General features: G+C 43.1%; 1 protein-coding gene across 1 annotated transcript in view; it reads left to right on the top strand.

Annotated features, from left to right (window-relative positions):
* Positions 1–11,498, top strand: part of LOC143769044 (uncharacterized) — a 53,477-nt gene extending 41,979 nt beyond the window's left edge. Inside the window, exons 3-4 of the mRNA XM_077257638.1 lie at positions 1,963–2,147; positions 10,716–11,498. Coding sequence (XP_077113753.1) covers positions 1,963–2,147; positions 10,716–11,023 — 493 coding nt within the window. The 3' untranslated portion in view covers positions 11,024–11,498. The remainder of the gene's footprint in view (positions 1–1,962; positions 2,148–10,715) is intronic.
* The last annotated feature ends 10,047 nt before the right edge of the window (positions 11,499–21,545 follow it).

Genomic DNA, 21,545 nt, shown 5'->3' with positions numbered 1-21,545 from the left:
ATTGAATCTTAATTTGCCATACTTACTGCATCGCCTAATCCCCGACGCCTTCATCTCCTGCAACAAAAATAAAATAATAAAGCAACACAAAGACTCTCTGTCCGCCATAGTCCATTTACCGAGTGTCCTGCGACGATCTCACGTGTAGAACAGTCACATCGGGAGATGTGACAGCTCTACCTGGCCTCCGGCGGTACACTGACAGGAGGTAATTGCACCTGCAGTGTATCACTGAGAGTTCACCGGAGTTCGTTCTCTCATGGCACCGCTGCGTGATAATTTTCTCACGCAGCGGTGCTGCAAGTGACCGGGAGCTGATCAGCTGATGAACTCTGTGAACTCACGGCAGGGATACACTACGGGAGGGATTACCTCCTGTCAGTGTATCACCAGAGGCCGGGTAGAGCTGTCACATCTCCCAATGTGACTGTTCTACACATGAGATCATCGTGGGACACTGAGTATTAGGGCTCATTTCCACTGGCGAGGAAAACGGACGAGTGCAATCCGATAAAAAAATTGGATTGCACTCGGACCAATGTTATTCAATAGGTGTCTTTTCATTTGCGATTTTTTTTCTCAGCCGAAATCGGACTGAGAAAAAAATCGCAGCATGCTGCGATTTGCTGCGAGTCTCGGACGAGACTCGCCAATGCAAGTCAATGGGTGCAAGAAAAAAAACGTACGGAATACGGACCATCCGTATTCCGTCCGTTTTTTCCGGATACATCACCATTCTGTGGCCTAGAACACTGTCCATGGTCCTGTAAATGACTGTCTAAAAATAGTTGCAGAGAAAAAAAACGGATTGCATACGGATGTCATACGGATGTAAAACGGATGGTGCGATTAAAAATCGCATTGCACTCGCATGACAATCGCATGACAATCGCATACGCTACATCCCTTTTTTCGGTCCAGATTACGGACCGATTTGTCTCTCGCCATTGGAAATGAGCCCTTAAATGGACTATGGCAGACTGGGAGCATTATATGTTGATGTATTATTTTATTTTTGTTGCAGGAGACGCAGACGTTGGGGATTAGATATTTCGTGAGCATGAATGTTTTTTTTTGTTTGTTTGTTTTACTATAGAACACAGTCACCAGATTATGGGACTACTCTCCCATCATCAGCTCATGCTGTCACTGTTATATGTGACAGCAGACATAGTCGGATGTGGGTAGTAGTTCCATCAGACGATGCCTGGCTACACACAGACACCCGCAGACAGACACACACACACACACACACAGATATCCGCACATACGCCCACGCACAGACGCCCGTACACAGCAGCACAGACACCCACACCCGCAGAAGGACCCGCACCCAGCTGCACAGACACCTGCACACACAGATACACACCGGCAGACAGACCCACACATTCTCCACCCACACACTCTTCCTCCTTCCTTTCTGCAGCATTTTTGACACGCAAATCCACAAACCTTTTTACACCTGCAGTTTTGCAGCGTATTTGACTGACTCAATGTATGTCAATGGGTGCAGAAACGCTGCAGATCTGCAAAAAGAATTGACATGTTGCGGAAAATAGAACACTGCAAATCAGTGCAGAATTTTCCCTAGCAAGTGCACAACAATTCTGATTAACATTGCTTGAGTACTCCTTTGCGGATTTGGTGCAATTCTGCACAGAAAAAAACGCTGCGGATCCGCAACGTGTGCACATAGCCTAAACCAGGTATACATAGGGCCGCGGTTGGGAACAAGTGCTGGAGCGAGGTAGCGGGAGCATTGGGCAGTGAGTTTAGTGGTAGGTCCTATATTTCCCCATCCTGATGAGCATCTGGTGGCAATACTGCACTCTGTGGTTCGGCCCACGTTACCCTTCTCTCCATCCTGTGCTCTCTGTCTGCATCCTGCTGCATGCTCCACATAACATTACATTGTATAGGACGGCCATGATCTACTCTGCCTGATCTGGTACCTCTACGCAGGGGTGGCACAGAGGCCATGTATATGGAGAAGGAGGACTTGCTGCAGAAAATTCTCGAACTGGAGTCTGAGAAACGGGAAGTCGGCTCTGATCCACGGCATAGGGACCCGCTCAGAGAAACCATGTGTGTCACCGTCACTGAGGAGACCCTGCGCAGAGCCCAGGAAGAGGCCTCTATCCCACCCGGTCTGTACATCTTATACTAGCCCTCATATATAGAGCATGCCGATGAAATAGTGCTTCCATGGCAGATACCTCCTGCTCCTTTACCTTGAGCCTAACACTGGCCGTGCATTGCTTTTTGGACCCAATTCATCACTCAGTCTTTTCATTATTATTCATTGATGCTTTTTTTGTGCCAAATTCATCAAAATGGTGCATGTGGTTTATGAAGTTGCCGCGCAAAATAGAAAAAATAAACCCTTTATTTTTGCCTTTAATCCTTTCTTTTTTTAATATTGCAAAAAGCTGCACATTCCGTTACAGTGTTTCAAAATTTGTGCCAAAATTTCAGGAATACATAAAATACCCCCAGGGTACACTATAAAACATAAAATTAACCATTTATCTGTTAAATCCCCCAGCTGCACCAATGCCAATCAAGCCACGAGATAACGTGGTGATCATCCACATGACCGCTGCTGCCAATCACATGCCTGGCAGATCATGCTGGCACTTACATGACCCCATTGATTGAGCAGGATTAAAGGCAAGCGACTGAAGTAATACATACAATGGGTGTACTATAGTACCCAGAAAGATTATTGAAATTCAGTTTTATTTTATTTTTAAAACAAAGGCTGAGTGGGCCACGTAATATTTATGTTTTAATATCAAAAGTTAGAGTTCCTATTTATACCCAGGACTGTGGCTGTATCAAGAGGAACAAAGGTTTCTCTACCAGAAAAGTTTGGGATTCTTTACCGTAAGAGCAGTAATTCCACAGACCTCTGCCAGAGCAAGGAATTATATATAGTGAACCCACTAAAAGGTTTCAAAAGGGGCCTGCATGTGTTTTTCAAGTTGGAGATGGGTCGGATTTACCCATTTTATTAATAGCTGGATGTATACTGTCTTTTTTAGACTATAATCCTTGTTAAAAAGTCCTTGTATCTTCTAGTCTGCAGTTACAGATCGGGCAGAGGCCAGTCATTGATGTAGGTCCTGCTGACTTTAGGGGAAGTGTGTGATCTTGTGAACCTCCTTGGAGCATCAGTGCATCTGGTGCCACGTCTCGCTATCTTGCCCATGCCGCCAGTTTCTGTCATGCCCACTACGGTATCATCCGTGCATCACGGCCTGCAGTGCAGCCCTGAGATGAGCTTCCTCTGATCAGGGATCATGGGAACCATTGGGTACCATCATTTTATTGGAGGCCCTAGAAACGGTTTTGTCTGGCCCCCAACAGTACTATCTTCAGCCTAGCAGCCATTCAGGACCGCAGTCTGCATTGCCTGCCGTCCCAAACCGCTGAGGATGAGCTATATACACCTGGGGGCGAGTACAGCAGTGCCTCCTGGCGATACAGACATTTATCCAAGGAGACGACTGACAAGCCATGGTGTGCTGTGCCAAAAGGCAAAGAGAAACTAAGGCCTCATTCACACATCAGTCATATGTTTTTATGTTTTTGTACTAAAAAAAGACCATTTTGCATCAGTGTTGTTAATTAGATTTTCATTAGGATTTGGTCAGTTTCATCAGCACTTATTGCATTAAAAAAAACTGATATAGGTTCCTCAAGTCTGTGAAAAACAGATGGTACATGAATGGCATCTAAGGCTACTTTCACACTTCCGTATGTTCGGGCCCGTCGCAATGCATTGGGCCGACGTACCGAAGGACGCTGTGAAATAACTGCAAGAGGTGGGCAGCGGATGCAGTTTTACAACGCATCCACTGCCCATTCTGCAGTCCGGGGAGGAGGGGGCAGAGTTTCGGCCGTGCATGCGCGGTCGAAAATGGCGGACGCGATGCACAAAAAAGTTACATGTAACTTTTTTTGTGCCGACGGTCCGCCAAAACACGACGCATCCGTCGCACGACGTGTGGCAATCCGTCGCAATGCGTTGCTGATGCAAGTCTATGGAGAAAAAACGCATCCTGCGGGCAACTTTGCAGGATGCATTTTTTCTCCAAAACGACGCATTGCGACGTACGTCACACGACGCTAGTGTGAACATAGCCTTAGTTCTGTCTTCTTTGCTTTTTTATGCACCCTTAGACTTGCATTGGCAAGTTTGACCTGTGACTTTGGCATGTCTCCCTGCTTTGGTGCAGACCCTTCAAAAATACACCGAAGTGTGAGCAGAGCCCCATAGACTATAATAAATGTGAGTTCTGTCCATGAAAACCACAGATATCACTCGTACGTGATAAACTGACATCTGAATGAGCCCACAACTGTTTCACTACCTGGTGAAGTACGTGTCTATACAACACAGAATCATAGTTTTTCTCTGTAGGTTCCACTCCTGGTTTTAGCATACAAACACCAATGTAAAATACTGATCAAAAATAGTGATGTGTGAATGAGGCCTAACGGTTTCACTACCAAGCCGTGTTTTTTCAGTCTATACATGAGAACTGCTTTTCATTTTGACTCCTCAGCTCTGATCCCTCACAAATTACACTCATCTAGTACATAAGTTAATAAACGAGCTTATATTGTGGGGATTTGTGTATGAAATATTAGACCTCATTCACACTATCAGTATTTGGTCAGTATTTTACCTCAGTATCTGTAAGCAAAAACCAGGAGTGGAACAATCAGAGGAAAAGTATAATAGAAACATATGCACCACTTCTGTATTTATCACCCACTCCTGGTTTTGGCTTACAGATACTGAGGTAACATACTGACCAAATACTCAGTGTGCAGGTGGCCTTAGGTGTCAGAGTCCTGGTGAAGGCAGGTATAGTGATGGCTGAAAATGTGATTGCTACTAGTGATGGGACTTCGGGGTTTTTTTTGGGAATCGGCTCTTTCGGCTCGGCTCAGCAAGAAGAGCCGGCTCTTTCGGCTCTTGAATCGGCTCTTCAGTAATCTCACCAAAATAATGACTCAAAACCTTCTAGTTAACAGATTAACATTGTTTATATTATTTTTCATCATAAGAACATCAAACAAATGCAAAAAATGTGCAACGGGGTATAGGAACGGAGACCCGGCCATCATACCTCATGTGAGTTTATCCTTAGCTTGCCCTGTCCACTCTGTAATTGTAATCTTTATCGGTACAATTTGATAGAGGTAGTGAGCGCTAATATACATGCTGTGTGGCAGTAATTAACTAATTAAAGCTCTATTTATTCCACCACCGATGTTCATTGAGCTCTGTGCACCACTGTCACATTTTCTGACAGGTTGCAGCTCATTAAAAGACAGGTCCTTTTGTATGGGCATTTTTTGCTATTGATTCCTCAGATAGGTTTTTTTATTGATGTTATGTGGATATATCCGCTCCATTTACATTTGGAGGTTTTTTTGCTGGTAAAAATTATTATTGTTATTTTGTAATTATTAATAAACATTACTGCATTTAATATTATTGAACATTGTGGTTTGAGTCTTGTTGCGTGTTTTTCATGGCAATTCTAGACTTATTTTTGGATTTGAGTACTTTCAGCAGCAGCTTTCCTCTCTCCCCCTCCAGCACACAGTCTCTCCTGGCTCGTCTCCTCCCCTCCACCACCAGGCTGAGGGAAGGGAGGAGAGCAGAGAGCCACTAGATAACAAGCGGCTCACTGATAGGTGCCGGCTCATATCGTTCACAGTGAAGAGCCGGCTCTTTGAGTCGGCTCGTTCGTGAACGTCACATCACTAAGGCTAGGTTCAGATTGCGTTAGTGCAATCCGTTTAGCGCGAGCGCTAGCGGATTGCGCTAACGCAATGTCTTTTTCGGGGCCGCGTTCAGGGGTCGCGTTAACGTCCCCGCTCTCGCAGATCCCCGATCTGCGAGAGCGGGGAACGGACCTCTGGCGCGCCGCGGACGCTGCAAGCAGCGTCCGAGGCGCACTACAAAAGACCGGCACATCGCTAGCGCGTGCCGAAAATGACACGCGCTAGCAATGCGCTCTAACATTGCCGGCAATGGGAGCGCTAACGGACGCGGTGCACGGCGTTAATTTCGCCGTGCAACGCTGTCCGTTAGCGCTATCCCATTAACGCAATGGGAACCTAGCCTAATTGCTACTGACATCAGTCACTCCCTCACACGCCACCAGAAGAGTTTTAATTAGTATGATAATTTTTTCCCCTTCTCATCTATATCTGGGGTGCAGTCAGGTGCATCTTGTACCCTGAAAAATCCAGTATATTCAGTTAGGTATATTAGTACAATTACCCAAGCAGGAAATCCTGAGTTATCTTTTTATGGGTCTGTAAGCAGGTACATGATGGCACATAACAAAGCGATGGCTGAGTCATTGTCCACATTGAATGCCAACAGCAGGATTCCTCGGACTCTGAATGGATCTTTAACCCCATCACAACCATATAACGTAACTGTATGTCATATACAGCTGGCAGCAATCAGAGTTAGGTGCCGTCTGTGTATTGCGCGCATTAAATAAAAATAAAAAACAACAGCTGGGGGCTGGTGTTAATATTCAGGGAAGTGGCTAATAGCCATGGAGGTTGCCAGCATATTAATAACAGTTCTTTGCTTAGCCTTTACTGGTTATAGGGGAGGATCCCCCCCAAAAAAAAATCATGTGGGCCCCCCCCTATATTTACTTGCCAGCAAAGGCTAGACAGACATTTGTGGGCTGATATTAATAGGCAGGGACAGGGCCATGAATATTGGCCCCCTCCCAGACTAAGAACATCAGCCCTTAGCTGCCCCAGAAATAGCACATGCATTAGATGCACCAGTTCTGGAGCTTCGCCTTTGCTCTTCCCATTTGCCCTGCTGCGGTGGGGTAATAGTTGTGGGGTTGATATCAGTGGGATTTATGTCCATTGACATCAAGCCCAGGAGTTAGTAATGGAGAGGTGTCTATAAGACACGCTCATTACTAACCCCATAGTTAAATTTAATAAAGACACACACAGAGTAAAGTCCTTTAATTGAAATAAACACTCCCCAACCCTCTTTTATCCATTTATTAACCAAAAAATCATAGTAATCTTCACCTTTCTGCCGATAATCCATAATGCTCATGATCCCCAACTCGGCTACATCCAGATGGTGTGGTGAGCTGTGACATCAGTAAGTAAGCGGTTATTAATACTCTGGTACCTCTATGGCCATTAGCCCTTTCCCAGAATATTGACACCAGCTGTCAGCTTTCCCTCAGCTGGCTAGAAAGATGAAGAGGGACCCCACTCAGTTTTTTAATTTTATAATTTATTTAATATACGCGATACACAGACGGCTAATGCTGACTACAAGTCTCATCAGCCTCCCTTGGTCTCGCTGATCGCAGGGAGGCCAGGCGTAACTGATGAGAGCTGCACCCAGTCCCTGGCAATAGCGCTAATTGTACTAGTTTTCCCAGGTGACTGTACGTGTTACACTGATAACACATGGATAACATCCGTATGCACTTGTGCGGGACGTATTGCGGACCATTCTGCCGGCAAAAAAAACAAACATGTCAAAGTGTTTTGCACACGGACACAAGGTCCTTGGAAACACACTGACGAGTACATACCTATATTTTTGAATGGATCTATGTGTGTACGTGTCTCCTGTATGTTTCACCACACGTACTGGAGTCATTGACGTGTGAAGGGGCCTTATGTTCTAAAAGTTAGTCAAATAGTTGCATATACCCTAAAATGGTTCCTATGAAACTCATACAAGACTCATACTGTAAAAGTATACACATGAACGCTTGAGTTAAAAAGATCTATTGTGCGCTTTTGTGATGACCTTATGACGCCATTATGTAGCCGAATAAACAAGAACTGATGTGGGACCAGACAGAGGAACCATGGAGCTAAGGTGATTCATCTGAGTTTGAAAAAAAAATAAAGATTTAGTTTTTTTGGCCATATAATCTATCCCTAATTGCAGTCTATTGTAGAAGTGGTCGACTGAGGTTTGGGTTCCCTATAGGGAGCTAAATAATGTGGAAATAAAGATTCTGAACATCCACATTTATTCAGCCCATACAGTAAATGCTGGTAAGATAAAAAAATGAAATAAAAATTAAAGAATTCTATTTTTTTCAGTCCCCTTGCCTCCCCCAAAAAATGAAATAAAAGTCATAAGTACACCAAATTACAGTAGTACAAATAAAAACAATGACTTAACCTACTAAAAACAAGCCTTCAAACAGCATCTTTCACTGGGAAAATGAAAAAAAAAAAATTATGGGTCATAAAAAATTGTAGACAAACCAATTGATTTATTTATACAAACTTTTTAATCTTTTGATGCAAGAAATTACAAAAAATAATAATAAAAAAGTGTATACATTTGGTATCTCCTTAATCAATCTGAACAGGAGAATCAAGGTGCCAGAACTGATCTGTACCGCACAATGATCAACGTATAAACAAACCCCAAAAAACAATAGCAGTATTGTATTTTATCCATCATTTCATCCTAGATCAAAAATGTTCCTGTTCTTCAGTACATGATATGGTACAGTGAATAGGTGCTATTGAAGAGCCAAGACATTAATGACACATAGACATATTTATTTATTTTACTCACTTATATAGCACCATTAATTCCACAGCACTTTATTATATGTCAATAATGTTTGTAAAGTATTATACTTTTATTGCCTTTTATACAGCAGAACACTACAAACCTCAAGCAATCCCAGTCCATTCCTTAGTGAATGTGTCACTGTTCCTCCCTACATACGCGCTCCTTTCTCTAGGTTTATTAGTAACCAATTAATTTCATTAATAACTTCCATGTACATGGGCGTAACTCAATCTGCATGCCATGTATTGCATGTCGTAGGCCTTTCGTTATAGGGCGTTTTCTGCATTTCTTCTCTGCCTTTGTGAAAATTATGCAAATTTCTAAACTTTTTTTCACAATTCTGAGCATCAATAACGCAATAATTTTCCTGAAGTTGAAGAACCGCTGTTCTAGTGGACCTGACATTGTAATATGCTTCCCTTAAAGGGGTATTCCAGTATACACCAGTTATTGCTTATCCACTGGATAGGTAACTATTAGATCGTGAAAAAATGGGAAAATCCAGCAAACGTCCTAAAACATCACATTTATTATGCTGACATAGATTACCTAACGGTATGAAGTGACACATAGGTGAATAAAAGTAAAATTATCTTTATTGACATATTATTTTAAAATTACATCCTGTCTTTTTAAGATTTGTAATTTTAAAATAATATGTCAATAAAGATAATTTTACTTTTATTCACCTATGTGTCACTTCATACCTTGTTAGGTAATCTATGTCAGCATTCATGATCGAAGTGCTAATTTTTTGCCTATAAAATTTTTTTTTTTCGGATTATGAGATTAACATCACATTTATTAGTAGATTAAAACACGAAAAGGAAAAATGTAAAAAAAAATGATAATGGTCGATGCGTTTCGAGCTACACTAGCTCTTAAAGGGAAACGGTCACCCCCAAAATCAAAGATGAGCTAAGCCCACCGCCATCAGGGGCTTATCTACAGCATTCTGGAATGCTGTAGATAATCCCCCGATGTATCCTGAAAGGTGAGAAAAAGAGGTTAGATTATACTCACTCATGGGGCGGTCCCGGTGCAGTGGGTGCCGCGGTCCGGGGCCTCCCATCTTCTTACGATGACGTCCTCTTCTTGTCTTCACGCTGCTGCTCCAGCGCAGGCGTACTTTATCTGCGCCGCAGCGTGAAGACAAGACGAGGACGTCATCCTATGAAGATGGGAGGCCCCGGCCAGGACCGCGACACCCATCAGACCGGACCGCAGGGGGACCACCCCTAGGTGAGTATAATCTAACCTCTTTTTCACATCTTTCAGGATACATCGGGGGCTTATCTACAGCATTACAGAATGCTGTAGATAAGCCCCTGATGCCGGTGGGCTTAGCTCACCTTCGATTTTGGGGGTGACAGGTTCCCTTTAATAAGAAATGGAGCTGCTGGCCATACATGAGCCTCTATGTTCAGACTTGTGGCACTGTGATACTGTGCACAGTGCACAGTGTGGCTATCTTTGTCAGTGCCACAGACTCGAATGGAGCAGGACAGCTCATATTGGACCCATATAGTTCCAATAGTGCTCACTTACACAGTGGATAGGTGATGAATTATTTAGACTAGAATATCTCTCTAAATGCATATGGATTCACACTTGCAAGGAGATGGACAATTTATTCTTTTTTTATGTTAATTTTCTTGCTAAATGGAAATGAATACATTGATGGTCTACCAATATTAGATCTGGGGGGGTTCAATTCAAGAACAGCGCCTTACATCTTGTAGTGGCTGCGCCCTGGTATTACAGGTCAGTCAGATAGTTAGATAGCTGCCATTTATCCAAGAGCTATGGCGCCCATGCATAGGAGCGGTTGCTTGGCTTTACGAGACCGCTCTGGAGGCAGCTTATCTTGGACATCTAGAACATTGGCAGTCTAAAATCAGACATGCTGGATCCTTATCTCCCCGACGTCTTATGTTGGTGGCCCCCATACACATTAGACTGTCAGCACAGCGTTTTCGGATGTCAGTTTAATGTGTGTGAGGCCTTAAGAATAGGCCATCATGGTGAATATTCAGCCTTACCTGATATTCAAGTTATATTAACCAAACACTTCCTTGTCTTCCAGTTCTGGAGTCCAAACCAGAAGATAACAACGTGGGAGAGAGAGCGGTGAGGAAGCAAGAATGTGAGGGATGCTGCAGCGCGTATGCCCGCATCCTGCAGCACCTGGAGAGGAGGGCAGAAGCAGAGCAGCGGCTACGGGAAGAGGAGCTGGCGCTCCGACGTGAGGAGCTGCAGCTGCAGAGGGAGCGCGCTGCGCTGGAGAGGGAGAGGCAGGAGGCTGAGCGCAAGGAGAGGGAGAGACGGTTCGAGCTAGAAAGAGAGGAGAGGCAAGTCATATTGGAAATACTGCGCGAGAAGATGATTAAGTGACAGCAGGGACGGGCACTCAGTGGGTGCGGGGCATTCACAGGTACTACTACATGCACAAAGCAGGTGGACCGCAAGGCCATGCATTGGATAGGCAAGTCACCGGCTATGGTGGAAAGGAACGTCTTGGGAGGGGAACATCACGAATAATGTCAAAAAAGGGAAGGGACAGACAGCATACACCAGAGAGAAGGAAGGCAGGTGGTGCTGTAATGCAGAGGGTGCCCTCCCGGTGCCCAGATAATGCCAAGCTAAGAGAGCCATTGTTATCAGTGGTTGTGCCAGGAATAGCTGAAGGGTGTTTCACTCTTTCACTGCCAGGATAAACAATACCCCCTATAGTTATTTACATGGGGACAGTCTACCAGCCCTGGAATAAAAGATTCCTCTGGACGGTGATGGAACGTGTACAGACAGGCGGTTTACTGTGTGTAAATGTTTCTTTTCAGGATCATTAATAAACTAATGACTGAAAAGGTCTTGTTGGTTCTCACTTAAGTGGATCTGGTCATTCAGCCTGACAGCCATTTAAAGGGAACCTGTCATGGCTATTGACCTGCAGATACATTCTGACATCGTGCAGCACCCGCACTTAATTTTATTCACCCCCGGCAGAGTTCGACGTCCAGTCATAAGGTTGGCGACAGCTTAATTTTAGTCACCGCTCTGTGTATAGAAAGCAGTGACTGTAACTGCATCTTGGCACTAACCGACACCCGGCCCTAATGCTGAGCTGTCAGTCTGGCCGGGGCACGGTTACAGCCGCGGCTCTCTATATACAGCGCCGTCACTAAAATAAAGACATCGCCATCCTTATGACTGGAAGTCGGAGTCTGCCAAGAGGAATAAAGTCCATTTCCTCCTGGCACAGGGGCTCTCAATGCCAGCGCTGCCTAGTAAAGTAAAGCAACCACGATACATCTTCCAATAAAGTGACAATAACCTGCCGGACTCCATTGAGGTCAGTTGGGTCCGTCTGGTGCTATTAGAGTTTGTTACGTTGTCACTGCTGTCATTTTTGTTTTTCCAATTTTATAAGGGACCGCAATATGAAAAATACGATGCAGATATGAAGATCGGCTAAATTGCAATGGACTGTATGGATGCCCCCAGAGCCAAGATCAACACACGTCTCTATGCTCTGGTTAGACATTGACCATGCATTTATTGCTGTGGCCGGCACTCTACTGGTTTCTTGGCATACTTGAATAGCAAGATAAGACCTCAGGTTTAAAGGGCGTTTACAAAAAATTGTTATATTGGGCAAATATGTCCAATCATTCTCCAATATATAGATGTGTATCAAATTCATGATCAGTGAGAATTTGCGTGTGTTGCTGATCAAATCTTTTATGATGGTCTAAAATTATCCCTAGTCCGTATTGTGTTCTCTCGGACAAACAGACATCTGCTAAAGTACGAGAAAGGAGACCACAAAAGTGATCAAAATGACCAAACCCATCTGATTCCCGACTCATATAAGTGCATGGCCTTGGATATTAAAACTATCTGTATCAGGCATTGTTTTTACAATTTTATCTTTCCGTGTAAAAAGGACTCTCAGACCAATGTCCCAGTTAGGTTTGGTGCCACCTTGCTTGTCCAGGACATATCATGTGTACTCAGAACGTTAAGTAACCGGAGACATATTTGTACATAGCAACGTCAACAGATATGTAAAGTGTCAGGGTTACTGCAGTCCCAACTCATGTGCGCGTCATATATTTGTATACATACCCCATTGCGGACATTTCTCATCGGAATTCCACTAAGCAAGATTGTAAAAACCCCCGTTACTGTCATCATAATTGAGATACCTAGACTTCCAAGAAGACCCCATCTGACACCAGGACTCAGGTTTCCAGAACAGGTGCTGGTTGTCAGTCACTCCAGAGATGACGTGATGTGTAGAAGATATACAACCTTGTCTATATGGTCTACATGAGACAAAAACAAAGAAACGAGCGGATGTGGATTAAGTCAATAAAGGACCAGAAGTATGTTTATGTTTAGACCCCCGTCATCACTGTGGAGTTGGAGGGCCGGCTGCATAACCAGATGACGAGGGCTGGTAGAGTAGTGATTACAGGAGATTTTACCTTTCCTGATATTGACTGGGATCATGGTTCAAGGGGAGAAAATTCCTCAGCTTGTTGCAGGATAATTTTATGGACCATTTTGTGGAAGACCTGACAAGAAGCCATGCTTGGTTGGACCTGCTCATTTCAATGACCACAAAATAACTTAAGTTTGTTTAAGGGGAATCTGAATGCTGAGCGCTTTATAACACCACCCACACCACTGATTGGTATCTTTCTGTGTATGCTGTTCATAGGCAGAAAGCTGCCAATCAGTGGTGGAATTATACAGAACTCATGGATATGGAGGACTACATTATAGCAGGTTTACTAGTCCTCTAGTGATCATCTGCTGATTATACTAATATACTTGTTTTAAAAATTCTCTACTGTTCCCTAACTCCACTATCTAACTGCTTTTCTATTTTTTTACTTTACTTCCTGTCTCATGACTATTCATTTGAGTATCCCCAGTGCATGCTCGGATACTCAGACGAAGAATCATCAAGGGGCAGAGGCTGCGGTCACTGTCACAGCCCCCCCCTGAAATGAAGTGCCATCAGTGATGCTCATTTCAGGGGCTGGTCCCTGAGTGTCTCCTCCTTTGTGCTCTCTGTGATGTCTGTTGTTGGCTTAGCTGAATAGTAGTAAGCCATCAGCAGAGCGTTGTCACTGTACCCAGCGTGCAGGAGGACTCACTGGTCTCTGCTGGACATAGTGACCGCTCTGCTTCCGGCTTATTACAATTCAGATAAGCAGACAGCAGACTGAACGCTGTGCTCATGGTACTGGGGGAGACCCGGCACAAGGACGACTCCACACAAGGGAGACACTGCACAAAGGAGACACTCAAGCACAGCACCACCCCTGAAGTAAGCGTCACTGATGATGATGACGCTTCATTTCAGGGAGGGGGCTGTGACAGTGACTGCATCCTCTGCCCCTGATGATACTTTGAGTATCACACCATGCACTGGGGATACTCGAATGAATTGTCATCAGACAGGAAGTAGAGAAAAAGAATACAAAAGCAGTTAGTGTAGTTAGGGAACGGGAGGGAATTTTTAAAGCAAGTATATTAGAAAATAGCTTAGACTATGGCACTAAATAGGAAAAAAATGCTTTGCCTTTGGACCGCCCCTTTAACTTTTTCAACCACATAAGACTCACAAAGTATGGTAAAAAGCTGTTTTATGTAAAACACTCCCTAAAATACCAAAGGGCACTCCTTCTATCTGGAGAAAATAAATACCTTATTGGAAAACCTCCTTAAATAGAGCTGGTGTCATCCTATCCCAACACTGTATCTATCTGGCAGCCTCACATTGTGCAAGAATAATTGTGTCATTCTCCATTATTTGCTGTAGGTGTCACTGGACACTAAGGACAATGCCTGAAGATGCTAGTGGTATTTCCAGTCTACAAATGCATTGTAAACACAGAATGGATGCATATTGTCACTGCAGTCATAGCAATGTAATAATTTATAGCATCAGCCATTCCTTTTTATCTGTGGCCTTTTCAAGAGAAGAACTGTTACCTTTCTGTTTTTAGCATACAAACCACCATTTTAGGACAAAAATTGTCATTGACAATATTTAAAAATAGCAGAAATAATAATAAGAACCTTAACCTGTGCAGAATATTTCTGTCCTCACTAAATATTCATACGAAACTTTAAAAGATCCTTTCGCTATGAGATGTTATCTTTCTGGTTGCACTGTCTCACAGAACACTAGAGAAGAAGCTGGAGTGCTCTTTCTACCTACAGAGCCACATACATCTGTGGATAGTTATAGAAGAAAGATCAAAATATTAGGTCACTAATAAAAATAAAATAATTTTCCACTCATAGAAAATGAAGTATATGGTTAGTATGTTTGTGTGACTCCAAAGAGCGCCACAGATTGTAAAAACCAAGGTTATAGTTTAAGGCCGGGGTCACACTAGAGAGAGAGTTTTACGGACGTATGAGAGGCGCAAAAACTACGCATTGCACACGGACCAATGATTCTCTAAGGGGCAGCTCCTATCAGCCGTATATTTCGCAGCCGCATTTTACGTGCGTAGAAAATCGCAGCATGCTGCGTTTGTCAGCGTATTGCGCAAAAAATCTGCTAATGAAAGTCTATAGGGGCGAGAAAAATACAGATTACACACGGACCATCAGTGTGACTTGCGAGAAATACGCACCGGTGTTCTATAGAAAAGCCGGTAATTCACTGACAGAATAAAACAAATAAATGTCTACACATAGTATAGGTATATATATATATATATATGTATATATCATTGAGACACACATATATATTTATATTTAATACAGAACTAGATAGCATAAAAGCCGGTAATTCAATTACTGGCTTTTGCTATATCCTTATCAAACCCGACAGGATATGAGACATGGTTTACATACAGTAAACCATTTCATATCCCTTATGTTTTTTTACATATTCCTCACTAATGATGTTAGTAGAGTGTGTGCGCAAAATTTGGGGGCTCTAGCTGTTAAAGTAAAGGGTTAAATCACGGGAAAAAACTGGCTCCCACGCAATTTTCTCCTCCAGAGTGGGAAAGCCAGTGACTGAGGGCAGGTATTAATAGCCTAGAGAGGGACCATGGTTATTGGCCCCCCTGGCTAAAAACATCTGCCCCCAGCCACCCCAAAAAAGGCACATCTGTAAGATGCGCCTATTCTGGCACTTAGCCTCTCTCTTCCCACTCCCGAGTAGCGGTGGGATATGGAGTAATAAAGGGTTAATGTCACCTTGCTAATGTAAGGTGACATTAAGCCTGGTTAATAATGGAGAGATGTCAACAAGACACCTATCCATTATTAATCCAATAGTAGCAAAGGGTTAATAATACACACACATGAAGAATAAAGTATTTTAATGAAATAAAAACACATGGGTTGTAAAATCTTTATTGCACGCTTAATCCACCTGAAGACCCTCGTTCTGTAAAAGAAAAAAGCAACAATATCCCATACCTCTCCAGCGCTCAGTCATGTCCAACACTGTAAATCCATCTGAAGGGGTTAAATAATTTTACAACCAGGAGCACTGCTAATGCAGCTGTTGCTCCTGCTTGTAAAAACTGAAGAATGAATGGAAAGCAGGGGAACCTAGCTAACTAGACTTGCGGTGCTGCGCCCCCTGCTGGCATAAACTCATATGAACTCGAGCATGAGAAAATATTCAGAAAAATTCTCATGCTAGAGCTGGGCGCAACCAATCAGCGAAGCGTGGTTCAAATCCCGCGCCAATTCGCGGCTGGACTGCGCTTGTCGCTGATTGATTGCGGCCGGGCACGACCAATCAGCAAAGCGTGGTTGAAATCCCATGCCAATTCGTGGCCGGACTGCGCCAATATCGCTGATTGGTCGCGGCCGGCCGGGCGCGACCAATCAGCACAGCGGGGTTTAAATCCCGAGCCAATATCGCTGATTGGTCGCAGCCGGGCGTGACCAATCAGCAAAGCGTGGTTTAAATCCCGTGCCAATTCGAGGCCGGACTGCGCCTGTCGCTGATTGGTGGTGGGCAGCCGGCGAGACCAATCAGCGATGTGGGATTTCCGTTACAGACAGAATTAGACGATTATATAGTAGATACCCGATGCGTTAGAATTGGGCCACCATCTAGTATTCATATAAACATTGGTGCTTACATTTATGTTTTAACCCATTGGACACACTGCCACTGTTTTTCTCCTGTCTTTATTTTAAGAGTCAAAACTTTATTAGTCATCTATTGCTGTATGACAGGATGACTTATAGTTTTCAAAGACACCATTTATTTTACCATATGATAAACTTAAAGACGGGGAACATTTTTATTCTTTACCTTACACACTGTCCTCCATGTTCTCTCCCTCACAGACTGTCCTCCATGTTATTCTCTCCCTCACACACTGTCCTCCATGTTATTCTCTCCCTCACAGACTGTCCTCCATGTTATTCTCTCCCTCACAGACTATCCTTCATGTTATTTTCTCCCTCACACACTGTCCTCCATGTTATTCTCTCCCTCACACACTGTCCTCCTTGTTATTCTCTCTCTCACAGACTGTCCTCCTTGTTATTCTCTCCCTCACTGTCATCCATGTTATTCTCTCCCTCACAGACTGTCCTCCTTGTTATTCTCTCCCTCACAGACTGTCCTCCATGTTATTCTCTCAAACACACACTGTCCTCCATGTTATTCTCTCCCTCACACACTGTCCTCCTTGTTATTCTCTCCCTCACAGACTGTCCTCCATGTTATTCTCTCTCACAGACTGTCCTCCATGTTATTCTCTCAAAAACACACTGTCCTCCATGTTATTCTCTCCCTCGCACACTGTCATCCATGTTATTCTCTCCCTCACAGACTGTCCTCCATGTTATTCTCTCCCTCACAGACTGTCCTCCATGTTATTCTCTCCCTCACAGACTGTCCTCCATGTTATTCTCTCCCTCACAGACTGTCCTCCATGTTATTTTCTCCCTCACACACTGTCCTCCATGTTATTCTCTCCCTCACAGACTGTTCTCCATGTTATTCTCTCCCTCACAGATTGTCCTCCATGTTATTTTCTCCCTCACAGACTGTCCTTCATGTTATTCTCATTCTAGTATATGTATGTAGTTTATTTTTGAACGCTGATTGGTCGAGGCTGGCTGGGCGCGACCAATCAGCGACGCGGGATTTCGGTTACAGACAGACACTTAGACAATTATATATATAGATACAGGGTGGTACAAAAGTAGGTGGTCAGTATGTGTAATAGGGTTATGAAGGGGGAGATTTATCAAACATGGTGTAAAGTGAAACTGACTCGGTTGCCCTTAGCAACCAATCAGATTCCACTTTTCATTCTTCACAGACTATTTGGAAAATGAAAGGTGGAATCTGATTGGTTGCTAAGGGCAACTGAGTCAGTTTCACAGATCCAGTTTTCACAGATAAATCTCCCCCAAATCTGTTTTCTTTTCTGATAATTCAGATAATCCATAATGGCAAATAATTTAAATACAGATCAAAGAAAATGGATTTTAAAAGAGTATTGGAAATACCAAAATGCTGAAACAGTTAGAGCAAATTGGGTTGAAACATTTGGTACTCAAGCCCCAAAGGGACAAACCATTTACCGCATTCTTGACAAATTCGATGCCACTGGCTCAATCCTTAATGCTCCAAAAACTGGTTGACCCAAAACAGCCTGTACAGAAAATAATAACTTGTTGCTGAAACATTTGTTCAGAGTCCAAAAAAGTCCACCAGAAGAGTCTCTTTAGAATTGGGAATTTCACGAGCTTCTATCATGCGAATCCTGAAATCTATTGGGTGGAAAGCTTATCGTCCACGTCTAATTCATGGTTGATTGGAGGATGATCCAGACAGGCGGCTGCAATTTAGTGAGATTATGCTTAACGAAATTGAAGAAAATCTAGTAATTTTAGATAACATTATGTGGAGTGATGAAGCTTCTTTCAAATCTGGCCATATTAACAGACATAATTGTATTTACTGGTATAATGAGAACATGCAGTTAACATTAGAGCAGCAACAAGTAAATGACCCTGGTGTCAATGTTTGGGGTGGTATTTCAAGTTTTGTTGTTTTTGGACGATGAACAGTCACAGGAGATAAGTATCTCGAAATTCTAATAAATCAAGTTGTTCCCCAGTTACAGCAACAGCCTAATTCAAATTACCTTTATTTCCAACAAAATGGGGCCCCTCCACATTATTCAAGAGTAGTCCGCGAGTATCTTGATGAAATATTTCCTAATAAATAGATTGGCTGAAGAGGCCCACTTGATTGGCCGGCACGTTCACCAGACTTGACCCCAATGGATTTTTTCTTTTGGCGAGTACTCAAGGACAAAGTTTATAGTCGAAAACTGAAAAGTGTCAGTGATTTGAAAAATTACATAAGAGATGGATTTCAAGAAATTAATACCCAAAGAGACTTGTGCAAAAATGTTTGTCGAAGCGTAAGAGGCAGACTTCAAAGCTGTGCAAATTGTGATGGAAAACAGTTTGAGCACCTGCGTTGATAAAATATAAGGGCTTTTGTATTGTTCAAAATAAAATTTAACTGTCAATGTTATGCTTGTGTTAGTAAATATAATTTTATATATGTCAAAATGTTATTTTCTGTCCACCTACTTTTGGTCCCCCCATTATTTATATATTATATATATATATATATATATATATATATATATATATATACATACATACAATCATGGCCAAAAGTATTGACACCCCTGCAATTCTGTCAGATAATACTCAGTTTCTTCCTGAAAGTGATTGCAAACACAAATTCTTTGGTATTATCTTCATTTAATTTGTCTTAAATGAAAAAACAAAAGAGAATGAAGCAAAACATTGATCATTTCACACAAAACTCCAAAAATGGGCCAGACAAAAGTATTGGCACCCTCAGCCTAATACTTGGTTGCACAACCTTTAGCCAAAATAACTGCGACCAACCGCTTCCGGTAACCATCAATGAGTTTCTTACAATGCTCTGCTGGAATTTTAGACCATTCTTCTTTGGCAAACTGCTCCAGGTCCCTGATATTTGAAGGGTGCCTTCTCCAAACTGCCATTTTTAGATCTCTCCACAGGTGTTCTATGGGATTCAGGTCTAGACTCATTGCTGGCCACCTTAGAAGTCTCCAGTGCTTTCTCTCAAACCATTTTCTAGTGCTTTTTCAAGTGTGTTTTGGGTCATTGTCCTGCTGGAAGACCCATGACCTCTGAGGGAGACCCAGCTTTCTCACACTGGGCCCTACATTATGCTGCAAAATTTGTTGGTAGTCTTCAGACTTCATATGCCATGCACACGGTCAAGCAGTCCAGTGCCAGAGGCAGCAAAGCAGCCCCAAAACATCAGGGAACCTCCGCCATGTTTGACCGTAGGGACTGTGTTCTTTTCTTTGAATGCCTCTTTTTTTCTCATGTAAACTCTATGTTGATGCCTTTGCCCAAAAAGCTCTACTTTTGTCTCTTCTGACCAGAGAACATTCTTCCAAAACGTTTTAGGCTTTTTCAGTTAAGTTTTGGCAAACTCCAGCCTGGCTTTTTTATGTCTCGGGGTAAGAAGTGGGGTCTTCCTGGGTCTCCTACCATACAGTCCCTTTTCATTCAGACGCCGACGGATAGTACGGGTTGACACTGTTGTACCCTCGGACTGCAGGGCAGCTTGAACTTGTTTGGATGTTAGTTGAGGTTCTTTGTCCAACATACGCACAATCTTGCGTTGAAATCTCTTGTCAATTTTTCTTTTCCGTCCACATCTAGGGAGGTTAGCCACAGTGCCATGGGCTTTAAACTTCTTGATGACACTGCGCATGGTAGACACAGGAACATTCAGGTCTTTGGAGATGGACTTGTAGCCTTGAGATTGCTCAGGCTTCCTCACAATTTGGTTTCTCAGGTCGTCAGACAGTTCTTTGGTCTTCTTTCTTTTCTCCATGCTCAATGTGGTGCACACAAGGACACAGGACAGAGGTTGAGTCAACTTTAATCCATGTCAACTGGCTGCAAGTGTGATTTAGTTATTGCCAACACCTGTTAGGTGCCACAGGTAAGTTACAGGTGCTGTTAATTACACAAATTAGAGAAGCATCACATGATTTTTCGAACAGTGCCAATACTTTTGTCCACCCCCTTTTTTATGTTTGGGGTGGAATTATATCCAATTTGGCTTTAGGACAATTCTTTTTGTGTTTTTTTCATTTAAGACAAATTAAATGAAGATAATACCAAAGAATTTGTGTTTGCAATCATTTTCAGGAAGAAACTGAGTATTATCTGACAGAATTTAAGGGGTGTCAATACTTTTGGCAATGACTGTATATATATATATATATATATATATATATATATATATATATATATATATATATATATATAGTATATATATTGTGAGATAGCGCTTACTGCCTGTGTTGGGCAACAGGATTAAAGCACTCGGGCACGTTTTCTCAAAAAACAGTCTATCCGGTTTATTAAACATCATAAACCGCACCACGAACAGTTCATTATTTATATCAATGGAACATAACCACCGACGGTCTGTTCCAATGGCAGATACTTCTCTGTCCGTAACTCCCTTTATCTGGAGTTACCTTACAGGAGCACCTGCTCCACACGATGACTCCTGTCAGTCCTGGTTCCCAGAGAAGCGGCCGAACTGGGATCGCCATCCTTGTGACCAGGGCACTTCAGATAGTCCAGACCTGCAGACGGAACTGTAGCTTCCTCAACACAGTAGCCACCAAAGGCTCTGCAGATACGGCCTCTCTGTGCGCTATTCAGGAAGTCCAGTCCCAGGCACCTCCAACACACAGGTCATCAGTCCATAGCCACACCAGGTGCTTCCAGGAATCCAGTCCACTCCAGGACATTCCAACACAGGCTATCCAGGACTTCACACTCTGACCATTCAGAT

Source organism: Ranitomeya variabilis, chromosome 4 (assembly GCF_051348905.1).
Source record: "Ranitomeya variabilis isolate aRanVar5 chromosome 4, aRanVar5.hap1, whole genome shotgun sequence".
Lineage (NCBI taxonomy): Eukaryota > Metazoa > Chordata > Amphibia > Anura > Dendrobatidae > Ranitomeya > Ranitomeya variabilis.
This window is presented reverse-complemented; position numbering and strand designations above follow the sequence as displayed.